This window comes from Protopterus annectens, chromosome 13.part0 (genome assembly GCF_019279795.1).
Source record: "Protopterus annectens isolate FY-2018-M chromosome 13.part0, PAN1.0, whole genome shotgun sequence".
Lineage (NCBI taxonomy): Eukaryota > Metazoa > Chordata > Ceratodontiformes > Protopteridae > Protopterus > Protopterus annectens.
This window is the reverse complement of record NC_056747.1, coordinates 185,759,458-185,781,532: the sequence shown is the minus strand read 5'-3', so window position 1 is coordinate 185,781,532 and position 22,075 is coordinate 185,759,458. Positions and strand designations below refer to the sequence as shown.

Here is a 22,075-nt window from a genome sequence, read left to right as displayed (position 1 = left end):
TGTTAAAACCTTCACAGTACATAAAACTAAACCAATGGTGCAGTGCAAATATAAAAAAAACTGAGAAATAAAATATAAAATGCACCAAAGCAGGCTTTAAAAACTGAAAACACCCAGACCTTCAAAGTACATACCAAACTGAAAATGGAACCTTTTGAGCAGGTGTCCCCATAAGGATTCGTGGAGATGTTCTATATTTTCACAAATCTATTTAAACCAAGGAACTGCAAACGTTTACCCAAATCTATTTAAACCAAGGAACTGCAAACATTTACCCTACCCATATTCACTGAAAACATGTAATACAAATTTACCATAGAAAACAAGTCAGCTGTTGTAACCTCAAAAATAAATTGCCATGTAAGCAAGCATTTTCCTTTACAGGAAAAATATACCCACAAAATGTCAGGTCTCAGGATAAAGGACTCCCAAATGTAAACAATTTATATGGGATGTTGGTACCCAGATTTATGCAGCATAGTCAAAGCATCTGCAAGCTGCTTACTAGAAGAACATTTAGAGATAACTAACAAACTCATACAAGCGCTTCAGGAGCAGCGTAACAATGTAGGAAAAGAAGAAATTATTACTGATACGCAAGAACAGTTACTGACTCTACATTCCACGCCTAACACGAGTACGCACGGGCAGAGGCCCGTTGCTAGGCAACGATCAACAACTATCAGGAACGTTACTACGTCAGGGAACAGTGGTGCTGTACCACCTCCTTTGAACTATTTAACTAACAGATGATTGGAATGTAGTTGCACAAATGGGGCATTCAAAGTCTTATAATGTGGACTTAAAGCAGTTTTTGTTGCCACCTTCTCTTACCAAAAACACTATTATTTCTAGAGATATGGGGACTCAACTTTTAGTTATGTACTCACCATAACTTCAGATGTTTGGGATCCATCTCGCCTACATTCTGACTGATGGGTTCGGAGCCGATCCCCCGGCTCCAACTCGGCACGCTTATGCCAAAGAGCAAAGTCTCTTATTGGCTGAGCTTACTATATCCCAGGATGCACCACTACCAGTCCCCCAGATCTAGTTTGTCCGCATACATGCACACACGCACACACTGCTTATATAACATCGCCAGATGAAACAAGATAAAAAACAGTAGAACTCAAACCGTTCAATCTCTTCTGATCTCCAAGGCAGGGGGAAGGAGGGTGGGTATTAGGAATGTGGCGAGATGGATCCCAAACATCTGAAGTTATGGTGAGTACATAACTAAAAGATGTTATGTGATCCTATCTCGCCTACATTCTGACTGATGGGACAGCGTCCTAGCACCTGAATCCTGGGTGGCTCACTGGAAAACACTCCCGAGTACCGTGGAACCAAATGATGCTCGCCCTTTAGATGCCACATCCAATTTATAGTGGGAAATGAAAGTGTGCGGGTTGGACCAAGTAGCCGCAGCACAAATCTCAGAAATAGCTAGCTTGGAATGAAATGCAATAGAGGTAGCCATAGCTCTAGTAGAGTGAGCTTTGACGGATGTTGTAAGTTGCTTATTTGAAGAGGAATAAGCCTGAGTAATGCAATCTCTAATCCATTTGGCAATAGTAGCTTTAGTGATGGTTTTACCCAGTTTATTATCTGAAAAGGACACAAACAATTGGTCTGTTTTTTGAATCTGTTGAGTCCTGTCTAGATAGAAGCGCAATTGCCTGTGAACATCCAACTTATGCAAGGTGTATTCCGCTTTGTTTGAAAATTTTGGAAAGAAAACTGGTAGCTCTAGAGATTGTTGGAGACGGATATTAGAACAAACTTTTGGAACAAAAGATGGATTAGGCCTAAGTGATACTCTATCCTTGTGAAAAATCAAGTACGGTGGTTTGATAGATAGGGCTTGAAGTTCCGAAACTCTTCTTGCAGAGGTAATTGCAATTAAGAAGGCAGTTTTCCAAGACAGATATTTCAACTCACATGTAGCAGCCTGTTCAAAAGGGGAAGATGTTAAGGCACTAAGTACCAAATCAAGATCCCACGGAGGCGCAGGATGAAAAACTGGGGGTCTTAAAAGCACAGCACCTTTCATGAAAGTTTTACATAATCTGCTACTCAAAGGTGGGTCTATGGATTCGTGAAATTTGGAGATAGCTGCTAGTTGGACCTTAATAGTAGAGACTGAAGATCCTTGATTAAACAAGGATGTTAAAAATTTTAAGACGTCTGGTATTGGGGCAGTAATAGGGTCTAAGCCTCTGAGTTGAGCCCAGATAGCAAACCTCTTCCACTTACTGTGATACAATTTCTTAGTGGTGGGTTTGTGGGCTGAAGATAAAATGTGAATAACTTCAGGGTCCAAGGTGCGATTTCTGACTAAGGTCAGAAGTGGAGGAGCCAAGCTGCTAATTTCAAAGTGTGAAGGGACTGGTGCTGTTGTCCCGACTGATGAATCAGAAGGTCCGGAGTTGGATCCAAAAACCAGGGACCGTCCAGAGCATATTTCTGTAGGTAGGGGAACCATACCCAACGAGGCCAGTCACAGACAATTAGAATCATAGTGGACCCCAATTGGGAAGCTTTCTGGATGACTTTGGGAAGGAGTGGAACCGGAGGGAAAGCGTAAAGCAGTCCTGTTGGCCAAGGTTGGACTAGAGCATCCGTAGCTGCTTCCCCTTGACGCTGGGTCAAGGAAAAGAACCTTTTGCACTTCGTGTTTTGTGGTGTTGCAAACAGGTCGCAGCACAGAATCCCCCATCTTTTGAAAATCTGAGCTGCTACAGCTTCGTTCAGGGACCACTCGTGAGGAGAAAGAATAGTCCTGCTCAGTCTGTCTGCCAATACATTGGATTTTCCTGGAATGTGGGTCGCTACCAGGAAGCGGTTGGTAGCCACTGCCCATTCCCACACCCTCATGGCCTCTCTGCAAAGGGGGTAAGATCTGGTCCCTCGTTTGTTTAGATACCAGACCACCGACATGTTGTCTGTGTGGATAGCGATAATGCCTTGAGGGAGAAAGTTGTGGAGGGCTTGTAGGGACAGAAGTACAGCCCTCATTTCCAACACATTGATATGGAGAAAGGTTTCGTTTGGAAGCCAAGAATCCTGAACTGACCTGCCCAGACAATGCCCCCCCCACCCCGTCTGGGAGGCATCAGTCGTCAAGGTGGCTACCGGAGGGGGCATAACAAAAGGTCTTCCCTGATTCAGATTGGATGGCAGAAGCCACCAGCGGAGGTCCCGTTTGCACGTTTCTGTAATCAGTATGTGATGATTGAGGGGGAGATCCTGAAAGGACCATTGTGTCGATAACAGCCACTGAAGAATTCTCATGTGCAATCTTGCCAGAGGAACTAGGAGAACCGTAGCAGACATTGAACCTAAAAGTTGCAGGACCAACCTGGCTGGGGCTTTGGATCTTAGAAGCAGGGCTCGGACTTGACCTTGTAATGTTTGTATCCTTTCGGTAGGAAGGAAGATTCGCATCAATTTTGAGTCTATCTCTGCTCCTATGAATCTTATGTGCTGAGAAGGCAGCAAGACAGACTTTGACCAGTTGAATGTAATTCCCAGGGAAGCACCCAGGGAGATGGTGGCTTGTAGGTTCTCTAGTAGTAGATGCCTGGTGGTGGCAGTCAGGAGCCAGTCGTCCAGATAGGGAAACACTTTGAATCCGAGACTCCTCAGGTGAGCAGTCACTACTGCCAAACACTTGAACACCCTGGGGGCTGTGGTGAGACCAAAGGGCAGAGCACAAAATTGGAAATGACCGTCTCCCAGGCTGAAGCGCAGATACCTCCTGGACGCCTGATGTATCGGTATGTGATAATAGGCGTCCTTGAGATCTATGGAGCACATCCAAACATCTTTCTCCAACAATGGGAGAATGGATTGTAAGGTGACCATCCGGAATTTGGACTTCATGACGGACTGGTTTAGTTTGCTGAGATCCAATATGGGTCTCAGGTCCCCTGTCTTTTTTGGCACTAAAAAGAACCTTGAGTAGTTTCCGGATCCGATCTGGTCTTTGGGGACCGGTTGGATGACTCCTTTTTCCAGCAGCTTTGAAGCTTCTACGGCTGCAATTTCCCTTTGACTGGGTGGTGGGTCCGGGATTTTTTTGGACGGTGGGGGTGAGTGTGTGAAGGGAATGGTGTAACCTCCAGCAATAATCCGAAGCACCCATCTGTCCTGAGTAATGGACTCCCAGGCTTTTAGGTGCTTGGCAAAACGGCACCCGACTGGCTCCGGAGTAGCACAGCCGGGCAATCCCTCATGGAGTGTGGGAGGCTGAAGAGCCACGAAAGGACTTGCGGTCTCCATTGTTGCGGGGGCCTCTGTCGCCTCTGGGACGGCGTCTCCCAGAATAATTTCCCCGTCCTCTGCCTCTGGAAGGGGAATCTTCCTGCTGTTGGGGAAAGGATTTCTGTGATTTGCGGAACCACATCTTCCCTCCTCTTTTAGCCTTGGGATAAGGCCGAAAGGGAGTGGAATAACGTGCTCCTACGGCAGATAAAGTCTTTCCCTCCTGCTCACAGCGGGTAAGAGTGTCTTTTACCTTGGATCCAAACAGAGGACCCATCAAAGGGAGCGTCGGCAAAGGAAGACTTGAAGGCCTCCGCGAAATGACACAAACGGAGCCAGGCTGGTCTCCGTAGAGCCACGCCTGTGCCTGCCGCTCTGCCCGCCCCTTCGGCCGCATATGAAATGAGCCTCATGGACGAGTTAGAAATCGAGGTAAGGATAGCCAACTGAGAGCTAACCGACTGGGCTAGCTGCTCAGGTAGGTTACCTGAGAGGGAGTCTGAGAGCTCCTTGACCAGATCCCTCTGTAGTCTGGTGAAATGTGCCAAATAATTCAGGGACCTCAGAGTAAAGGCCGCTGAAGTCAGGGTGCGTTTCCCGTACCGGTCCATGCTCCTTGACTCATTAGGAGGATGGACGGACGTTGAAGCCTCTGCCACGTCCTGCTGGGTAGCAGATGCCACCACCATGGCATCTACAGCCACGCCTTTCGTCAAGAACTCCTTCTCGGGTGGGGCAGACAAATTTGTTAGGGCGAGAAGGCACTGGTTCCACAGTATCTGGGTGTTCCCACGCCCTCCGACAAACCAAATCCAGGAGCTCGAAGGGCGGAGACACCCAGGAGGCGGAGGGCTGAGCCCCGAAGGCCTTGAGAAACACTGACTCATCAACGGAGGGGGGTTTGGAATTCCAGCCGCCTCGTTGCTTAAGGATTTCTAGAATGTCTGCAAATGAGACATCATCCGAGGACGACTTTGGGGACCCCTCCGCATCAAGATCAGTGTCCGATGTAAGAGACTCGTCGGGGGAGTCCATGTGCTTCCTCTTGCACGATCTCTTCCTTGGGGGCTCTTCCGAAGACAACTCCGAAGAACCCTCAGGAGGAGGGGAACCCCCAGTGGGGGTAACCTCAGGCCCCGGGGCTCCGCTGCCTAGAGACAGGGGAACTGACAAAGACCCAGTCTCCATGCCCAGGGAAGGTGCCGGTAAAGCCGTAGAGATGGCCGAAGACTTGGCCAAGGCACTCCTCATAGCTCTGAAAGCCGGACCCCCAGAATCCTGGGAGTGTCCGGTCCCCGGAGCCATGATAGCAGACGGAAGTCCCACGGCCGAAGCACCGAGAGGGAGGCTCGGAACAGACAGCATAGGTCCCGAAACGTCACCCCCGGGTCCGGCCGAAGAAGTCAGTGTGCTGATCTCCACTGGCTCCATCAGCACCTGCTCCGACGGAGCCGAAGAGGTCGGAGGAGGAATGGCAATGGAGTGGGCTATCTGCTCCGAAGCCAATTGGGTTGGAGCCGAAACAAATTTTTGAAAGACTGGGGACTGGAACAGTCTTTGGAGCACCCTGTCTATGTCCGAATCTGACATCCTCGATGACCTGGAGGAGACCGAACGGGTTCGAGTAGGTCTCTCCAACGGCTCCAAGGGACTAGGGGACCGGCTCCGAGGCGACTTGATAACTATCGGCGCCGAAGGAGAGCACAAGCCAATTTCCATCGGTGCCGAAGAGGACTTCGGCGCCGAGGAGGAAGTGTCTGAGCGGACAACCTTCATCGGCTCAGAGATCAGTGGAGCCGATGAAGGTGACCCGCCTCTCGATGCCCCAGCCGTCGGCTCCGAACCCAGAGGAGTCGAGACTGGAGGCATCGAGGCAGACCGTTCCGCCCTCTGCTCAGAAGTCCGTGGAGCCAAAGGAGAAGCCTGCCTATGTCTTTTGGCGGTCGGGTCCGATGGACTGGTCGGAGCAGACGCCCTTTTCTTTTTAGCAGGAGAAGGAGAGGACGCTAATGCTTCTTCAAAAGAGGGTTTTATAAGGCCTTTCAAAATAAGTTTATTTTTCCTCTTGGAGGACCCTCGAGGAAAACGCGTGACACATGCTGCAGGACTCCTGCAAATGTTTAGCGCCCAAACAATAAACAGAGAGAGTGGTCATCTGTGACTGACATTTTAAAGCTGCACTTAGTGCACTTCTTAAAGCCCGAAGGCCTAGGAGCCTGAGACATTATAGCAACAAATTCAGTAACACAGAAAAACAGTTTTGTTTTTTTTTTTTTTTTTTTAAATTGACTGTCACTACAATGATTAGCTCATGGTTGCCGATTAAGGTTGACAGTCCGAAAACTACAGAAAAACAACTAAAGGGGATCCTAGAACCCCTAAGGATTTGAAATTAAATTTACTGACAGGGAAAGGCCCTTGAGTTCAAGGGGGGCCTCTAGTCAGAACAAACACACAATCACACACAAATTTTTCACAAAAAATACCCAATCACACACAAAAAGTACGGTATAGCTGTTAAAACAGCTTTTTGTTATAGAAATAGAAATTTCCTGACAGAAAAAGTTAGTGAAAAACACTACTTAGCTCAGCCAGCTCGAGACCACGTCTTTGCTAGTTAGCGGCAAACGAGATCGGGGGGACTGGTAGTGGTGCATCCTGGGATATAGTAAGCTCAGCCAATAAGAGACTTCGCTCTTTGGCATAAGCGTGCCGAGTCGGAGCAGAGGGATCGGCTCCGAACCCATCAGTCAGAATGTAGGCGAGATAGGATCACATAACATCTTGCAGTTAGCCGAATTTGAAAAGACATTAAAGACTTTCAAATCCATTCAAATGGACAATGCGTTCTTAGAACGCTCATTAGAACTAAAGCAAGTCCCTAAGGAACTACGGATTTTTAAACTGCCTCATGGCTTTGATGAAGGCACTGCTTTATTTTCAGAGCTTTTATCTTTATTTGATAAAGCTGGCCTTGATTTACTGAAACTTATTATTCGTAACATTGAAAAACTAAACATGTTGAATGAGAAGTTATGTCAATTAGATAGAAACATCAAAGACCTTCTGTTTGAGCACAACAAATTCAGACTTGACAATATATACAAGGATATGGACAGGTATATTAATAAAGGTCTTGAAATTAAAAACCACAAAATTGAAAGAGATAGTAAAGATTATAAGAATAGAGTGTACACACATTTTAAAGAATATAAAAACATGCAACATTTTAATCACACTTTTGGAAATTTTAATCATGATGAGCAAAATTTTAATCAAGGTTTTGAACATACAAACATACACAATATGAACAACAAAGAAGAATTACCAACAGTTTTTTTTAGACCAGCCGGTGTTAAGGAGGTCGGAAAGAATAAGGGACAGACAGGGCAGCAACAAATACCCACCGCACAATCATTACAACAAGGGGGAACAGAATGAATCCGTGGCACAGACAAATACTATAGTTTATAACCATGTGCCCAATACTGATTTAATTACTCACCAAGATTTGGGTGTTTGCACTATATCTACACTAGCAGGTTTTAATTATACTAAACTAAATTTTGATAATAACTATTTAGGACTTTTGTAAAGGTTTTAAATTTGTACCTTCGTTTTATTTGGACATTGGTAGGGTGTTGATTAATTTGAAATTGTATACAAGACTTTTAAATTTGAAAATATTTTTCCATTCTAATAGTCTCATTTCAGATTCACATTTTATCACTCCTAAGCGTTCTAGCACTTTCATTCCCCCCAACATTTTTTAATTCAAATCTTTGAAAAGCTTTGTGAAAATCAAATCAGACGAGTTTTAAATAAGAAAGCTGTGACTAAATTTAACTTAACTACAGCTGAACAGTTTTGTTTAAAAGAAATAACTAGTTCTGATAAGTACAGGATTATGAAGCCAGACAAAGGTTGGGGGGGGGGGGGGTAGTCAATGTTGAGCACTGATTATTATGCAAAAATGACAGATTTACTAAATGATGACACATATGAAAAAGTGACTAGGTATGAAGTAAATAAAGCCTATACCAAAATTGACTGGGTAACTTATGATTTTCTGATGGATGCAAGTATTGATCAAAATACTTACAAATATATATCTGTTGAATTTCCTATTACGCCTTCAATTTTTGGTATCCCAAAAATTCACAAGGATATACAAAACCCTCCATTAAGACCTATTGTCTCAGCCAAGGGTGCTAAAACTGAAGCTTTAGCAGCATTTGTTGATTTAAAATGCAAAGGAGTTATGAATAGTTTACCGCACATTCTTAGAGACTCTTGGCATTGTTTAGAACTAGTCAAGAGAATTTTGTAAAAATGTTGATTTTCAAACCAACTTTCTGATGGCTACTATTGATGTAGTAAACTTATTTTCGGTTATCCCCCATGATAAGGGGACAAATGTTTGAAATTTGTCTAAACAGACACAACAGTTCGAATTACTCTGAAAATCGGTTACTTACATCAATGCTAGAATTAGTTTTAGAAAACAATTTTATTTCAACAACAATTATATACAGAAAAAAGGTGTAGCTATGGGGGCCAGATGTGCCCCCATTTATGCTAACCTAGTTCTAGCACAATGGGAGTTTGAATTTGTATTTACCAGTGTTTTTTGGAAGACTTTACTTTACCTACGTTACTTGGACGACATTCTAATTTTTTGGGGAGGATCTAAAGAAGAATTTACTGACTATTAAATATTTAAACTACTGATTTTTTTTAAAGTTTACAAGTCATATTTATGAAAATAACGTGGAATTCTTGGACATTAAGCTCTCAGTTGTGAACAACACTATTGCATCTACTCTATTTAGGAAAAAAACACATTCAAATTCATTCCTTCATTTTGACAGTTGTCACCCTTTTTTTCAAAAGGGGAACTTGGTTAAAGGCCAAATGGTTAGACTTTCTAGAATAAGCGATAATCAATTGTTTGAACATGAACTAGATAAACTAATGACTATGTTCTATGAAAGAGGATATCCCTACGACTTGGTATCCAAAATTAGTCTAGAGGTAAAAACAAAGAGGTTGACGACATATAAACCTATTATCACTTGTGGCACACTGGAGGAGGCTATTCCCAAAGTTTATATTAATAGGAATGATGCATTAATTATTCCATATAACAATAACAAATGAGATTGTGACTTGTATCCAAGAAGTATGGACCAGGGTTATAGACACAGATTTTGAGATTAACTATTTTAGGAACAACACCCAATATAGTATTCAGTAAAGGGAAAAACTTAGAAGAAATTATTTGAAAATAATACTAATAGTGATCTGTTGAGACATTCTAAGAAGTGTGGATCATGTCAAGTCTGTAGATTTATTAACGACGGACCATATATTACCGTTTATAATTATGGAAAAACTATTAAATGTCCAGGCCATTGCAATTGTAATTCCACCATGGTTGTTTATTTAGCAACATGTTCAGTATGTCATGCATTCTATAAAGGGAAAACTATTAGAAGACTAAAAACACGTGTTATTGAACATCTCAGCGATATAAAAAGACACAAGACTACTAACATGTTATTTAATCATAGTACTAACTGTACTAATTTTAAACATTTTTTATTTTTTGTTATTGACAAAGTATCAGTTAATGTACACACAGGTGGAGATGTAAAAAATTTACTTGAAGCCAAAGAATGTTTATGGCAGCTTAGGTTGAATGCCAGCAAATGGCCTGGCCTGAATGAACAAATTTCCATTTCTAGCATACTTAACTTCGATCACATTTTATATGAATTGATTAATTGATTTATTTTGTATTTAAATTTTTAAATTTTAAGGAACTTTTACACAAACACACACTTAGTTCCATATATACACTTTTTTTTAAAAAACTATTTATTTATATTAAGATATTTATATTAAGTTTTATTTGATAAAATATAAAATATTTTACTAGAGATATAACAGTTATTAAATACACTTAACAGATTTATCTAACTATATTATTAATCAATATATTATATTTATTTATTAAGCAGACTACTATTAACTTTATTTATTTCTATCACTATCAGTATTCCTTTAACATTACATTTTAAGATGGTTGCGTTTTATTTTTCATTGTACACAAATATCATATATATACAAATACAAACATTTACAAACATTCAAGCTGTAAGAAATTTATAAGTGGTATGAGTACCTTTAAAATATACATGTTCTTTCTTTTAAATTAATTGATTAATTATTAGATTGATGGTACTATAACAGTATTTAAGGGATGACTAGCAACTTGTAAATTGTACTCTGATGATGCCCCAGTTGACGGGTGAAAGCGCTTAGTATCGTTGGTTCGCAGATTGTGGATTTTATGGTTCTTGTTGGTTTTATACTTCGTGTTTTCAATTAAAGTATTTTACAAAGACCGGGACTCAAGGTTGCTGTTTTTTTTTCAGCTTAGCAGCAGCCAGTTGACAGTCAATTCTACTCAAACTCTGGGGGCGGGGTCACCACCCACAATGCCAGTGCCTCTTCCCAAAGTAATACCTGCAAAAATCTGCTCCTGGTGTGTTCCGTTTGGGAAGGTGGGGAGAGAAAGGCTTCATACAAAATTAAAAGCAGTAAAAGAAAATGTCCGAAAGTCACCTAGGTAAAAAGTCCTCCATTTTTCTAACCACTAGGAGAGTAAGATCTGAAATTTGACAGGAGTTGTACATCAGTACAAGCTTGCAGACAGATGAGCACTATGTACACTGAGAGGAAGCCCCACAGCATCCACTTACCTTACACACTATTTTTACTGGAGATGGAGGAAGTGGCACTATCACTCCTCCCTACCTCCTATGAGCATCTTTCCCCAAAACCAAAAGTGCACTTTGATATGGTATCAGGATTGACAATGCTGTTGAAATTTCCTGCAACTATGTACTATTAATGCCTGATTAGTACTATTACTGGGTCATCACTAAAATGAGGTATTTTTGGTTAGCTTGCAAATAAACATTAAAAGTTTTCATACGTACACTGTAAATATTTGGTCTTTTTTCCTTCATTTCGTCACTGTACACAATAATGGCTTTCAAGTTTGGAATGTTATCTTGCACCTGAAAGAAAATGCATATGATGTGAATACACTACAAAGTAAACAAGTTTCAGACTTGGATATTAAGCAAAGTAGATTGTGAATTACAATGAACATCTTCCTGGTACTAGTTCCAATTCTTTACACTGAAGGAAAGTTTTAGAAAATACAATCAAAGTCAGATCTCTTACAGCAGCCCATACCAATGAAGCCTCACCAAGGGACTGAAATGCACATTTGGAAACCCTTTAGTTAGTAGTCCATCACTGCAGAAAAGTATCTTGTGCAAGTCTCCCCTGGAAGGAGAGAAAAAAAATGGTTGTACAATGCACTTACTGTAAGATTAGAACTTTGTATGAGAAACTTAGACCGCCACTTGGTTCATACTAGTTACAATATGGGCTGAACTTCTGGCATTCCTCGATTCAAGCTGGGTCATTCTGGTATGTGATCCATTAAACAGCCTTACCCCATTAGGGTAAACTAGTTGGGGGCAAGTTTCAGTAGTTGTACTCAGTTAAGGTACAAGCAGTTAATGAGCTTCATCCTGTAATCCTATTTGATACTCAGTCATGCAGTTTGAAAGTGAAAATTTTCACGGTGTTCCCAGGTCATCCCTGACTAGGGTCCCCTGTGCAGAGAAAGCTTACCTAATTACCCTCCCAACTAGGTCTCTTTATGGCAAGTGTTTAGGGAGGAGTAAGTATGGAGCAGATATTGGTCTGGGTTTTTCAACATTCTGATAGGGATAGGGCAGACTAGTTGAGGTTAGTGTTTTTTGCAAAAACGATAATCCAACACGATCTTCAAACTCTTACACACAGCAAATATAAAACATAGCATGGACTACAACTTGCACTGAACATGTAAAGTGAAATACACTGAAATATTTAACAGTGCAAACTATTTACAAACTATAAATATTAAAAATGGAAAAGGATGGTAGGAAAGGGATGACAAATCTGTATTCACTTTTGCAGTCTCCTTGAGCTCTGAGGGTGTACCTCGTATCTGTACTCACTGTAGGAGAGTTACAGCACTAAGTAAAGCGAAGCAGACTCCCCAGTTCACTGTACATCTTGGCAGGATCCACTGCAATACTGTCCAAAGCAGTCAAAGCCCTTTCCCAGAACTTGGCGTCAACCTTGCAAAATTGAGTGTCAATACCAGATTCATAAACATTAAGCATAAATATGCATATGGAGAGTTCAACAATGTGCAGTGATGCCTGAAAGTGTTTGTAATGTTTAGTACAGCACGACAGTGTGCGAGGGGCCAGTTTGAAAAATTTGGCATAGATAAAGCAAAGCCTCATCTGCACTTCATGAAGAACATGAACACATTAGTCTCTTGCATAAGTCTCCCTTCTATAATAAAAGAATCTGAGCTGTTGTGGACCCCATTCTTAAAGGGAGAAGGGTTCTGATATGGCCAGTTACAGGCCAATCTTTACATCCCTCCCTGCCAGATGTTTAATAAACATTTCAAAAACTAAAAACTTTTGGAAACCATGATTTATACCAACATGGATTTTACTTTTGGCAAATCTACACTAATTGCCAGAGTTGTATAACCAAATTACTACAGCAAACGATTAAGTACTTCTAAGCGAAAGCCTTTAGCTGGATTAACTACTGGTGAACTTGCCAAACCTAATGTGCTTGAATTCAAGGTACATACTCATACTTTTGGATGTATTCAGGATTCAAAAGGCCCAATCAGTAGCCTTTTCAACCATCCCTCTTAATCACTACTGGTATGGCAAGTATGCAGATAAATGCAACATAGTTCAAGCTGGCTGTAAAATCAAGACTACTTGCCCTTCAAAGTGACTTGAATGTTCTGGTTCAGCAAATATAATTTAGCCATAAATTGTAAAGTGTACTTTGGCAATTAAATGTACATCGAAAATGGTCTTCTCATAGTACCACTTTACAAGAACTTGCATATTCATACATTGTCTGACAAAGTTGATGTGGCTGTCAGAAGAGAAAAGTGCTCTCAACCATCAATATTAAAGCATCTTTAAGGTGATGAGCTCAACCTTGCCACTCTACAAAAACAAGCCCAGTTCTTAAATATTGTTGCATTTATACAAGCAAAGTTCTATTTAGTTTAACCTTTCTAGAGAAAATGCTAAAATATATCAAAGAGACCAGAGTATCCCCAAACGTAAAAAGCGTAAACTCTTCCCCTTCACTACAGACACCCCCATGGTAAAAATTGCATACAGGGCTTACAGGATGAACAGTTAGATGTAATATTTCGTTAATCTGTTTCCAAACCTCCGTACACATACAAAAAAACAAACTTGTGTTCAGCACAAGTAGAAGTTTCTAACCACAAGCAATCAAAAGATTCCTTGATGCACGATCAAGGAGGTTAGATGTATTCAAGGAAAATGAGATGTATTAAAGGAAAACTTGGGACAATTGTGACCACCTGATATTGAGATGTACCTCTACACTCAAATCTTACTAAAAGTGTATAGATAAGGCTGTCTAATTCACAAGCTACCATATACAGGTGTGAGGACTGCTTTAGATATTCAGGAAGATGGAGTGCAAGTCTGTAAGAGGACTTCGGTCTCACTCCATTTGTGCCCCACATCATTTCTGAACTCTAAGCAGTGCCAGTATGGGGTCAAAGCAAAACAATGTCCACTTTTATACTCAAGTCTTGCACTGCAGATATTTTATGGACCACACTCCCCTTGTATAGTTTGCATTCAATTTTCAGCAACATTTCGCTGCATCAGGCCAGGAAAAGCAAATTTTGAGACAGAAATCTCAAATATTGACTTAGAAGCATTTACAAAGAAAATGAATATGAAACCATACATGAAAAAAGCACTGCAGTACTAAATAAAATTGATTAGATGGTGACTGATCCACCAAAGCATTAAAGGGAATACCTTGTAAACAAAAGGGGGGGGGGTCACTGCACTGAAAAGGTACCCTGCATAGCCAAAAACTCTACATTCTGTGAAGGCAAGTTAATTTTCTATTTGAGGCATGCTGAAATAATGTTGAAACAGTACCAACAGAAATCGTTTGGCCAGTGAATACAGCACATACTGACAATGAATGCAATCATGGGGGGTGATTATTAAAGAATGAAAGTAAAACCAACGTTTGAAATGGCAACAGCAGTGTTAAAACTAGACTCTGGTAAAACGCAATATAATGGCTTAATCTACCTGTAAAATACACTGCTGTACATGTCCACTTGTGTCACTTCTGAACACAAGCTGAAGCCACTTTGAAAGGTCTGGTTGACCTATGCACACAAAGTAGTAAGTTTCAAATTATGGAAACCCAAAACAAACCAACCTAACTGGACTGTGCCAAGTTGTGTAAGAAAATGTGTAGTCAAAATAACTAGAAAGTCCTCTAAAATCTGAACAATGCCAAAGTCCAGTTACAGTGGAAATGCTCAAAAGCAGACTATGGAACAGAGCTGTGATAATGTTCTAACAGCACACACTATTGCATGAGTGCAAACCCAGGAAAAGGTGAACATCCCAATGCAGTAAAGAAATGGTGATCCATTAAAAATGGATCTCACCACTGCCACCTCTAACTTCAAAATAGTTAAAGCCCTTCAGACTGCCAACTGCAAAACTGTGTCCCTGCATCTCCACTGCTTAAGATCACTGTACCTTGGAGAATAGGAAATTAACTGTACTTTAAGTGCAATTAGGGGCACTGCACAATTTTCACTATTTTGTGAAGGGCACTTTCCCTCGAGCTTAAAACAGGAGCCCAAGAAATGCAGTAAGGGTCCAAGATTAGTATTTAAATTGTAGATGCAAACATGCATGTTAGGGTATACAAGCACAAAACCTGAGGTTAAAAAAAGGTAGGATTTGAATGCATGGCATGTTTACAGAAGAACCACCACTATGATACTGCCTACAAGCATACTGTGATGTGCACAAGTATACTCACTGTATTTAAAGGCCAAAGATTCAGTATATGGAGTCACTAAAAATACAGCCCAAGGATTAAGCCTTTAGTTTAACACAGGTCAGAAACAGCATTAACAGGACCTTAAGTGGATCAAGAGGGGAACCGTAGAAGTGATTACAGCAATACTCTGTGCCAGAATCTTTTCACTACTAAAATACAAAACCAAAGATTTTCATAAATCAAACTGTATGAAGCTATTTCAGACCTCACATTTAGTGTACTTTTCAGGCAGGTAAAGATAAAGGCTATTTTTGGGTTCCAGCAGCACCAGGGGGTGTTTCAATGATGGGTAGTCAACTAAGGGGCTAGAAAAAAAAATACTGATGTCATTCCAGTCTGGGATGCCACAGACATCACTAATCAAGTTGGACAATTGAGTAGGTAGGATCCACAACTCAAAGCCAATTACCAAACTGGTATCAGTTCTGATATGGCACATTGACAAGACTAAGCTACAGCCAGACACCAACAAGGCTCATACAGTACTGAACCAAAAAACAAAAAAAAATTACATTCTCTTGCAATTTTTGGGAAATTATTCAGTACTTGTTGACCTTTGCGCAGACTGATGTGGAGATGTGTTACAGAAATAGAAAAATTAGATTTAGTGTATGGAAAACTTATTCTGGAATCCAACCAAACTTCACATGGCTAAATTTTCGTATGCTCTAATTGTGCAGGCACCTATAAACAGAATGACCTGCAACCACATTATAATCCAAGGAAGCTTATGCACATTGAAAAAATTCTAAATGCAGCATCTCCCAGAGAACGCAAGACCAACGTATTACTGAGACATGTTAGACAGGATGGCTAGAAAGTAGTACTTCATGCACCTAAGGGCCAATTTTCAAGAAAGTTATCCTCCCTGTCACCTGCATAATTAATGAGGAAGCTGCATGAAATCACACAATGGAATGATGTGAAAGAAAAACAGATTTAGTCAATACACAGCCTATGTACATACAGTCTGTACACAGAGCAGTTAATTCAGTACTGTCTGTACACACTGAGCAGTTAATTCAGGAGTGTGGGCTGTGCAGGTTTCTGTACCAGAACCAAATACAGAAGCCAATTCTTCATGAAATTCCTTCACTGCCGCAACCACAGTTAGGTTGTGGTGTAGTTCATAACTGAATATTCTACTCATTCATTGACCAAGGGGAAGGGGTGTAAGACCCATTTTCCCTGGCTTAAGTAACATTCTACTCCTTCATTGGAGGGCATGGCTACAGCAGGACCATCCTCATTTCCATGCTGCTGAGGTGCAAATTTTCCTCTCATTGTACCCATGTTTGCTGGATAGTCTTTCCCAGATGTCTCACCACCACAAAGCAGATGCATTTGGAAGTGAAAGTAGAAATAAACATCCCAACAGGTTCTGCACAGAAAGCAACTACTGTAGACTATGTAGAAATTCAGATTTTCCGGAAAATCTTACAGCTGTAATGTCCACTGCAAGACTCATGATTAGTTACAAGGGGAATATATAAAGTTGCTATCAGCGCATCCAGTCTGCAAGACCAAGACAGCCAGTGTTAGTGTAGAAGCTGGACTACTTCACATACTAGGGCTATGCTGTCCACTGGGAGCCTTACAATTAACCCAGTGTCCAGGTAGCAATGCTGGCACTAGCTCGAGATCTGACTTTGGTACACAGATTCCTAAAGATGTGCAATTCCTTGCTTTGATGGCAGATTCCCTTGAACTGACAGTTAAACACCTGTCATCTGACTAAAGACAGACCTGGATTCCAAGTAGCCTTAGACGAGTTGCTACTGTTACCATGGACTAACATCCTGGGGTACTCCAAGACTTAAGGGCATGATTCTATATTAGTAATTACCTGCTTCCACAGACATGGAGGAAACACCTGGACACCTTTGCTAATTTTGAGCAGATAGGTACCCTGGAGATCCAAACACCACATCTATTCTCCCTCTTGTAATTATGGAAGGCTGGGTTCCACAACCATATGAACACACTGATTATTAATTTTGGCAACTAAGATTTAGTATAGGCCCGAGGGCTTTGTACCAAGAACCTCAAGTAAAGTCAAAATCTTGGATTATTCTTTTGTAAACAGGGCGGCAACCAGAAACCACTACAGTGTGAAATGGGGTAAAGTGGAGAGGTTTTTGGAGAGCAAATTGGTGGCCTCTGGATATTTCCCTGATCCAAACTATTCTAAAATGAGGGATAGCCAGTTTTAGATTCAGGAAAATGCAACCCCTCTGCCTCAAAAGGAGAGGTCTTGCTGTCTGTACCACTTTAGGCCACCCCTGTAACCAAGGTGATGCTATTAGACAACCCCTTCCTCGTGCCTACAGGAATTCCAGTCACTATACTGCTCATGCTGCTCTGTTGGGACTTTATCTTTTTTGTTTGAGATCCTTTGCAGGAAAAAAAAAAAAAAAAAAAAATTTTACAGAGTCCCCCCACACACACACACACACACACACACACACACACACACACACACACACACACACACACACACACACACACACACACACACACACACACACACACTTTCCTGCTCTGATGCAACCTTTTGTTTGGGCCAGAGAGGACCCATATTACAGGGCATTAGTTGCATCCACCCTGATGGATCCTGCAAGCCTGAACCAGGCCTGCTGTCTCAATACCAGATGACTGCATTATGTAAAACCCTAGTGCAGGAGCATGGTAACTGCTTTCATGGTCATAACCTGCAACTCCATTTGTTACAATGGTAGCTTGTTCAAGGTCTCTATTGTTTCATTGGTTATAAGTAGCCTGCAGAGATTACTGTACTAAATTTCTGGTAATTCTCACAATGGAATCCGATCAAAACAGCACATATGCTTGTAAAAACTGTGTTCAATCCAAAATCTACAACACTAGTGGTGACATTAAAACCGTGAGCCAAGAGAAAAAGTATGCAAAGGCTAAAGTGGCAGCCAAGTGCAGATTACCATATTATGGGATGCTGATCAGGGTTAATAGTACATTAAAAGGAAAAGAATGGGTAATGCTGACAGCCAACAGGCAGGCTTCAGCGGCCACTTTGACAGTACATAGATTAAGGTAATGCAAGCAATTTCTTCTCCCTATTAAAAACGTGTGGTCAAAAAACAATGTTCCAAGATGATCTCTAAATTTAAAGACCCACAGGACTGATGCTGAGGAAGCCAGCTTAATCCACAACACACTGTCCTGCCCAGCTCAACTCACTTCCACTCTTACACAAATCTGCTAACCTGAAAGCGACCTGGAAAGTTGCCAGAACTGCCTTATGGTTAGTCATTAGGTCATGAATTCAGACAAGTTAGCTGGGCTTCATAAGCCAACGGCTTTGTAATATCTAGTCTAGTCCAGTCCATCTGTGTGCTCGACTGAGCATCATTCTTCAGATAAAGGATATGGAATTCCAGATTCCTGTTCCTGCAACCATCTCAAAAACTTGGTGTCAGACTGGTTTGGAAGTTGCTCGCTTTACAGGTGTCCAAACTGCACAAAGGAATGGATGTTTATAATGAGTGTAATGCTGCAATAGCCCTTCCCTATTGTTGCCACTCATCTACTTCTCTTCCATATTTCAGTTCTGAGAACTGAGAGCACAGCTGCCACAGTAAAGCTGTGATGAGGGATGGAAGACCCTTCCTAATCACCTACATACTACAACTCAGTCTTTCAGTTAAGAGGAAATAGGACAAAAATGGTGCAGCACTCCTCCTGCCTTTTTCTAGTCATAAGGCAGGCTGCTTTAATAAAAGCTCTATAGTGCTTAAAAACCGTTCCATCAAATATTACAGACAATGGGCATCCACTTGTTTTTTCATGTTTGGTGACCACCAGAGTCCCTACCATACAGTCCATATACAACAATGCTGCACCACAGATGTTTTTATTCATGAAAAGTAGACATTTGCTTCAAAGTCATGTACAACTGCTCACACCAATTTAAATAAATATCCCACTGTGGCAGAAGTCCAGACACCCTTTTCAGTCATTATCTATGCCAATAACAGTTAACATTTAGCAACAACATCAGCAGAAGTCACAAATGCAATAAAGATGAAATTAAATACTTACTTAGCATCAGGATGTCGCTACAGCTGCAAGTTAGAAACAGTACTGAATTTCAAAACTTGAAGATAAACTATTTTGCAGGGGGGTTCACACCCCCCATATACCCCTTGCAACTTGTATGCAACAACTCTGACTGCACCTCAGAACACTGGGAATATGCTCAAAATACTGCAACCTCAAACTTTGTCTTACTTGCAATGCTGAAAACCAGCTAAGATTAAAAGTGCAAATATGAGCACAGTATCAAAAGATCAGCAACCTAACCAATCAAAACTTCTACTTGCTAACCAGGATGGATCAATAATCTTAAAACTGCTCAGAAGCACCAGCTGGTTACGTGAATTACTCCTACTAGTCAAATGGAGAGCAAGTCAAACCCCTGTCTAGAGGCAGCAGCTTAACAGCTTACAGTCTTGCAAATCTTGAATGCCAAGATTAGTCAAAACAAAAGTTCTCCATTTTAACCAGTCATACATATAGTGCTTTTAAGTACTCTGCCACTTACACATGGAAAAGGCTCTTCCTGGAGCCTGAGCACTAGGCAAGGGTACTTTAACTGCACAGTACCTTTTATAGGTATTACAAGTCATGCTCCACTACTACATACGGTCATATATTTCTAGAGCACATTATGCAAGACTGTGTATGCAACAAATTCAGGGAAGCTTTCAACAAAAGCAGAATTGGTAAGAAGGCACAAAAAAAAGTTAGTGCATGGAGCACAGTGATTACGCTCCAGAAATCTAAAGATTACCTGTTAAATGCTTATCCAGGTTATTAGGAAAGGGATGTCATTTCAATGGTCTCTGAACATCTGTCCTCATGTAAATCAGCAACTTTATAGAGAGTCTGGAAATTAAATTAGGGTAGTAAACAGTCCTGACTTTTCCCTGCAAATATGTTCACTTGCTGTCTTTAAACAGCACTCAACTGCTTTACTGGTAGTTTTTGTAAAAAAGACAGTACAGTCAAACCTCAATGCACTACAAAAGTGTATGATTGGGTCTCTCTGATAAGTTACTGCATCTCCAGCATGGATGCAAAGATTCACCGTGAACTTTGCTCTCTAGGTGAATTTGTTGGCATTCATGTCTGACAACGTGGGTATGATTTGAGACCAGACCATAACCCTCTCACTCATTGTCCTAAGCAAAATGTGACAAACATTAGACCATGGACTAGAGGAAGCAGTTGTAGCTGGAAAGAAATTCAAAAAACCTACTGTTACACCTTTCCAAGTGTTTTCTAAGGATCTTGTTTTACTCTCAATCTAGGCAACCTAGTAACAAGACTGTTAGCATTACAGGTATTTTTTCAGTTACCAGTACTGGTCATGTTAACATGGAAGGAAGAAATCGCACTGCAAAATAAAACAGAGCAGCACAAACACTGAATTGGTTAATATACTTCACCTCCAGTATCTTCTTCAGTTGCTTTTGGTTCTCCACAACTAAGATATTGCAGTCACTATTCTCTGCACAATACAGACAAGCTTCAGGTGAGTTTGTAGTGTAGATTCCAACAGCAAAGCCCCTATATACACAAGTTTAAAGGAAATATCATGACTCTCAAACCAAAACTAAAATTTTAACTTTAGGTCTCTTACACAGACTGAACAAAATTTGTAATTTATAGGAAAAACTTATACTGCAATATTACTGACAAACCCCACATGCTGTCTAGGCATGGTTTCCCAACACTTCCTAGCAGTTTAAGTACATTAAACTCATTAAGCCTGAAGGCAGTAGTAAACCTTGTGCAAAACAGTTAGTACGAGATCAGATTTACTAGGAGAGGATGCTTCTGATAGACGCCATGGATGTTATCAAAATTGTTGGTAATCTTTGGAAGATTACTTTGTCAGGAAAGGGGCGGCTATGCTGTCGTCTGAGAGCCATGCCAACTTACATTAGCTACCCCCAGAGGCAGTCTGTTCCTCCAGAACCCTTTTTCATATAAAAAGGCACATTGTAGGGGTCAATGCGACATGGATTAATTCCCTTTTCTTGACTCAAGTTCCTAGGTAAAGACTTGCGGTTATATATTGTCTATACCATTAGACAAGTTATTTACTAGGTCGCACAAATACGGGGAGATGCCTCGAGATTAGAGACATTTACTTAAAACGTGTCTAAGGGAAAGGACAAACCCAGAGTCAGACCCATGTGTTTAAAATGGAGACTGTTATATTGGATAAACAGTCAGAGACTTGACCATACATCAGTACACAGGTTCAATACAGATCTATTACCATCTGCAACATTAGGTTCTACAATACAACTATGAATGAACATTTTTTAACTAGGTCTCGATAAGATGGATAGCTGCATGGCATACAAACAGGACATAGCAAGCATCAAGCAGCAATTGGACAGGTGAAATTAGAAGTTAGGGTGTACCACAGGGCTGTCCTACTTGCTTAAATTGTATCCTTTAGATGCATCTTTTTCTAAGGTGTTCTACAGTCACAGTGTAGATTTAAATGAGTAAGCTGTGTTAGACAAGTTCTTTTGCAGACATGCTGCAACTACAGTGACCATTTGGGCACAGGAGAACATGCTGATATACACTGAAAAGCTAAGCCAATGAGATTTAGGAGACAAACTGAAAGGCGAATTATAATACATGCTGGAACTGAAATTTTAAAGACCTAGGTATATGGGTAGATATAGCTTTGAGTTTTTCTAAATCATAT

The 22,075-nt window shown here is 41.0% G+C and overlaps 1 protein-coding gene across 1 annotated transcript in view; it reads right to left on the bottom strand.

Annotated features, from left to right (window-relative positions):
* LOC122817693 (long-chain-fatty-acid--CoA ligase ACSBG2-like) overlaps positions 1–22,075 on the bottom strand; it is a 394,569-nt gene that overhangs the window by 237,748 nt on the left and 134,746 nt on the right. The window contains exons 6-7 of the mRNA XM_044090763.1: positions 20,793–20,913; positions 11,277–11,357 (exon numbers count right to left, since the gene is read on the bottom strand). Of these exons, the coding sequence (XP_043946698.1) occupies positions 11,277–11,357; positions 20,793–20,913 (202 nt within the window). The remainder of the gene's footprint in view (positions 1–11,276; positions 11,358–20,792; positions 20,914–22,075) is intronic.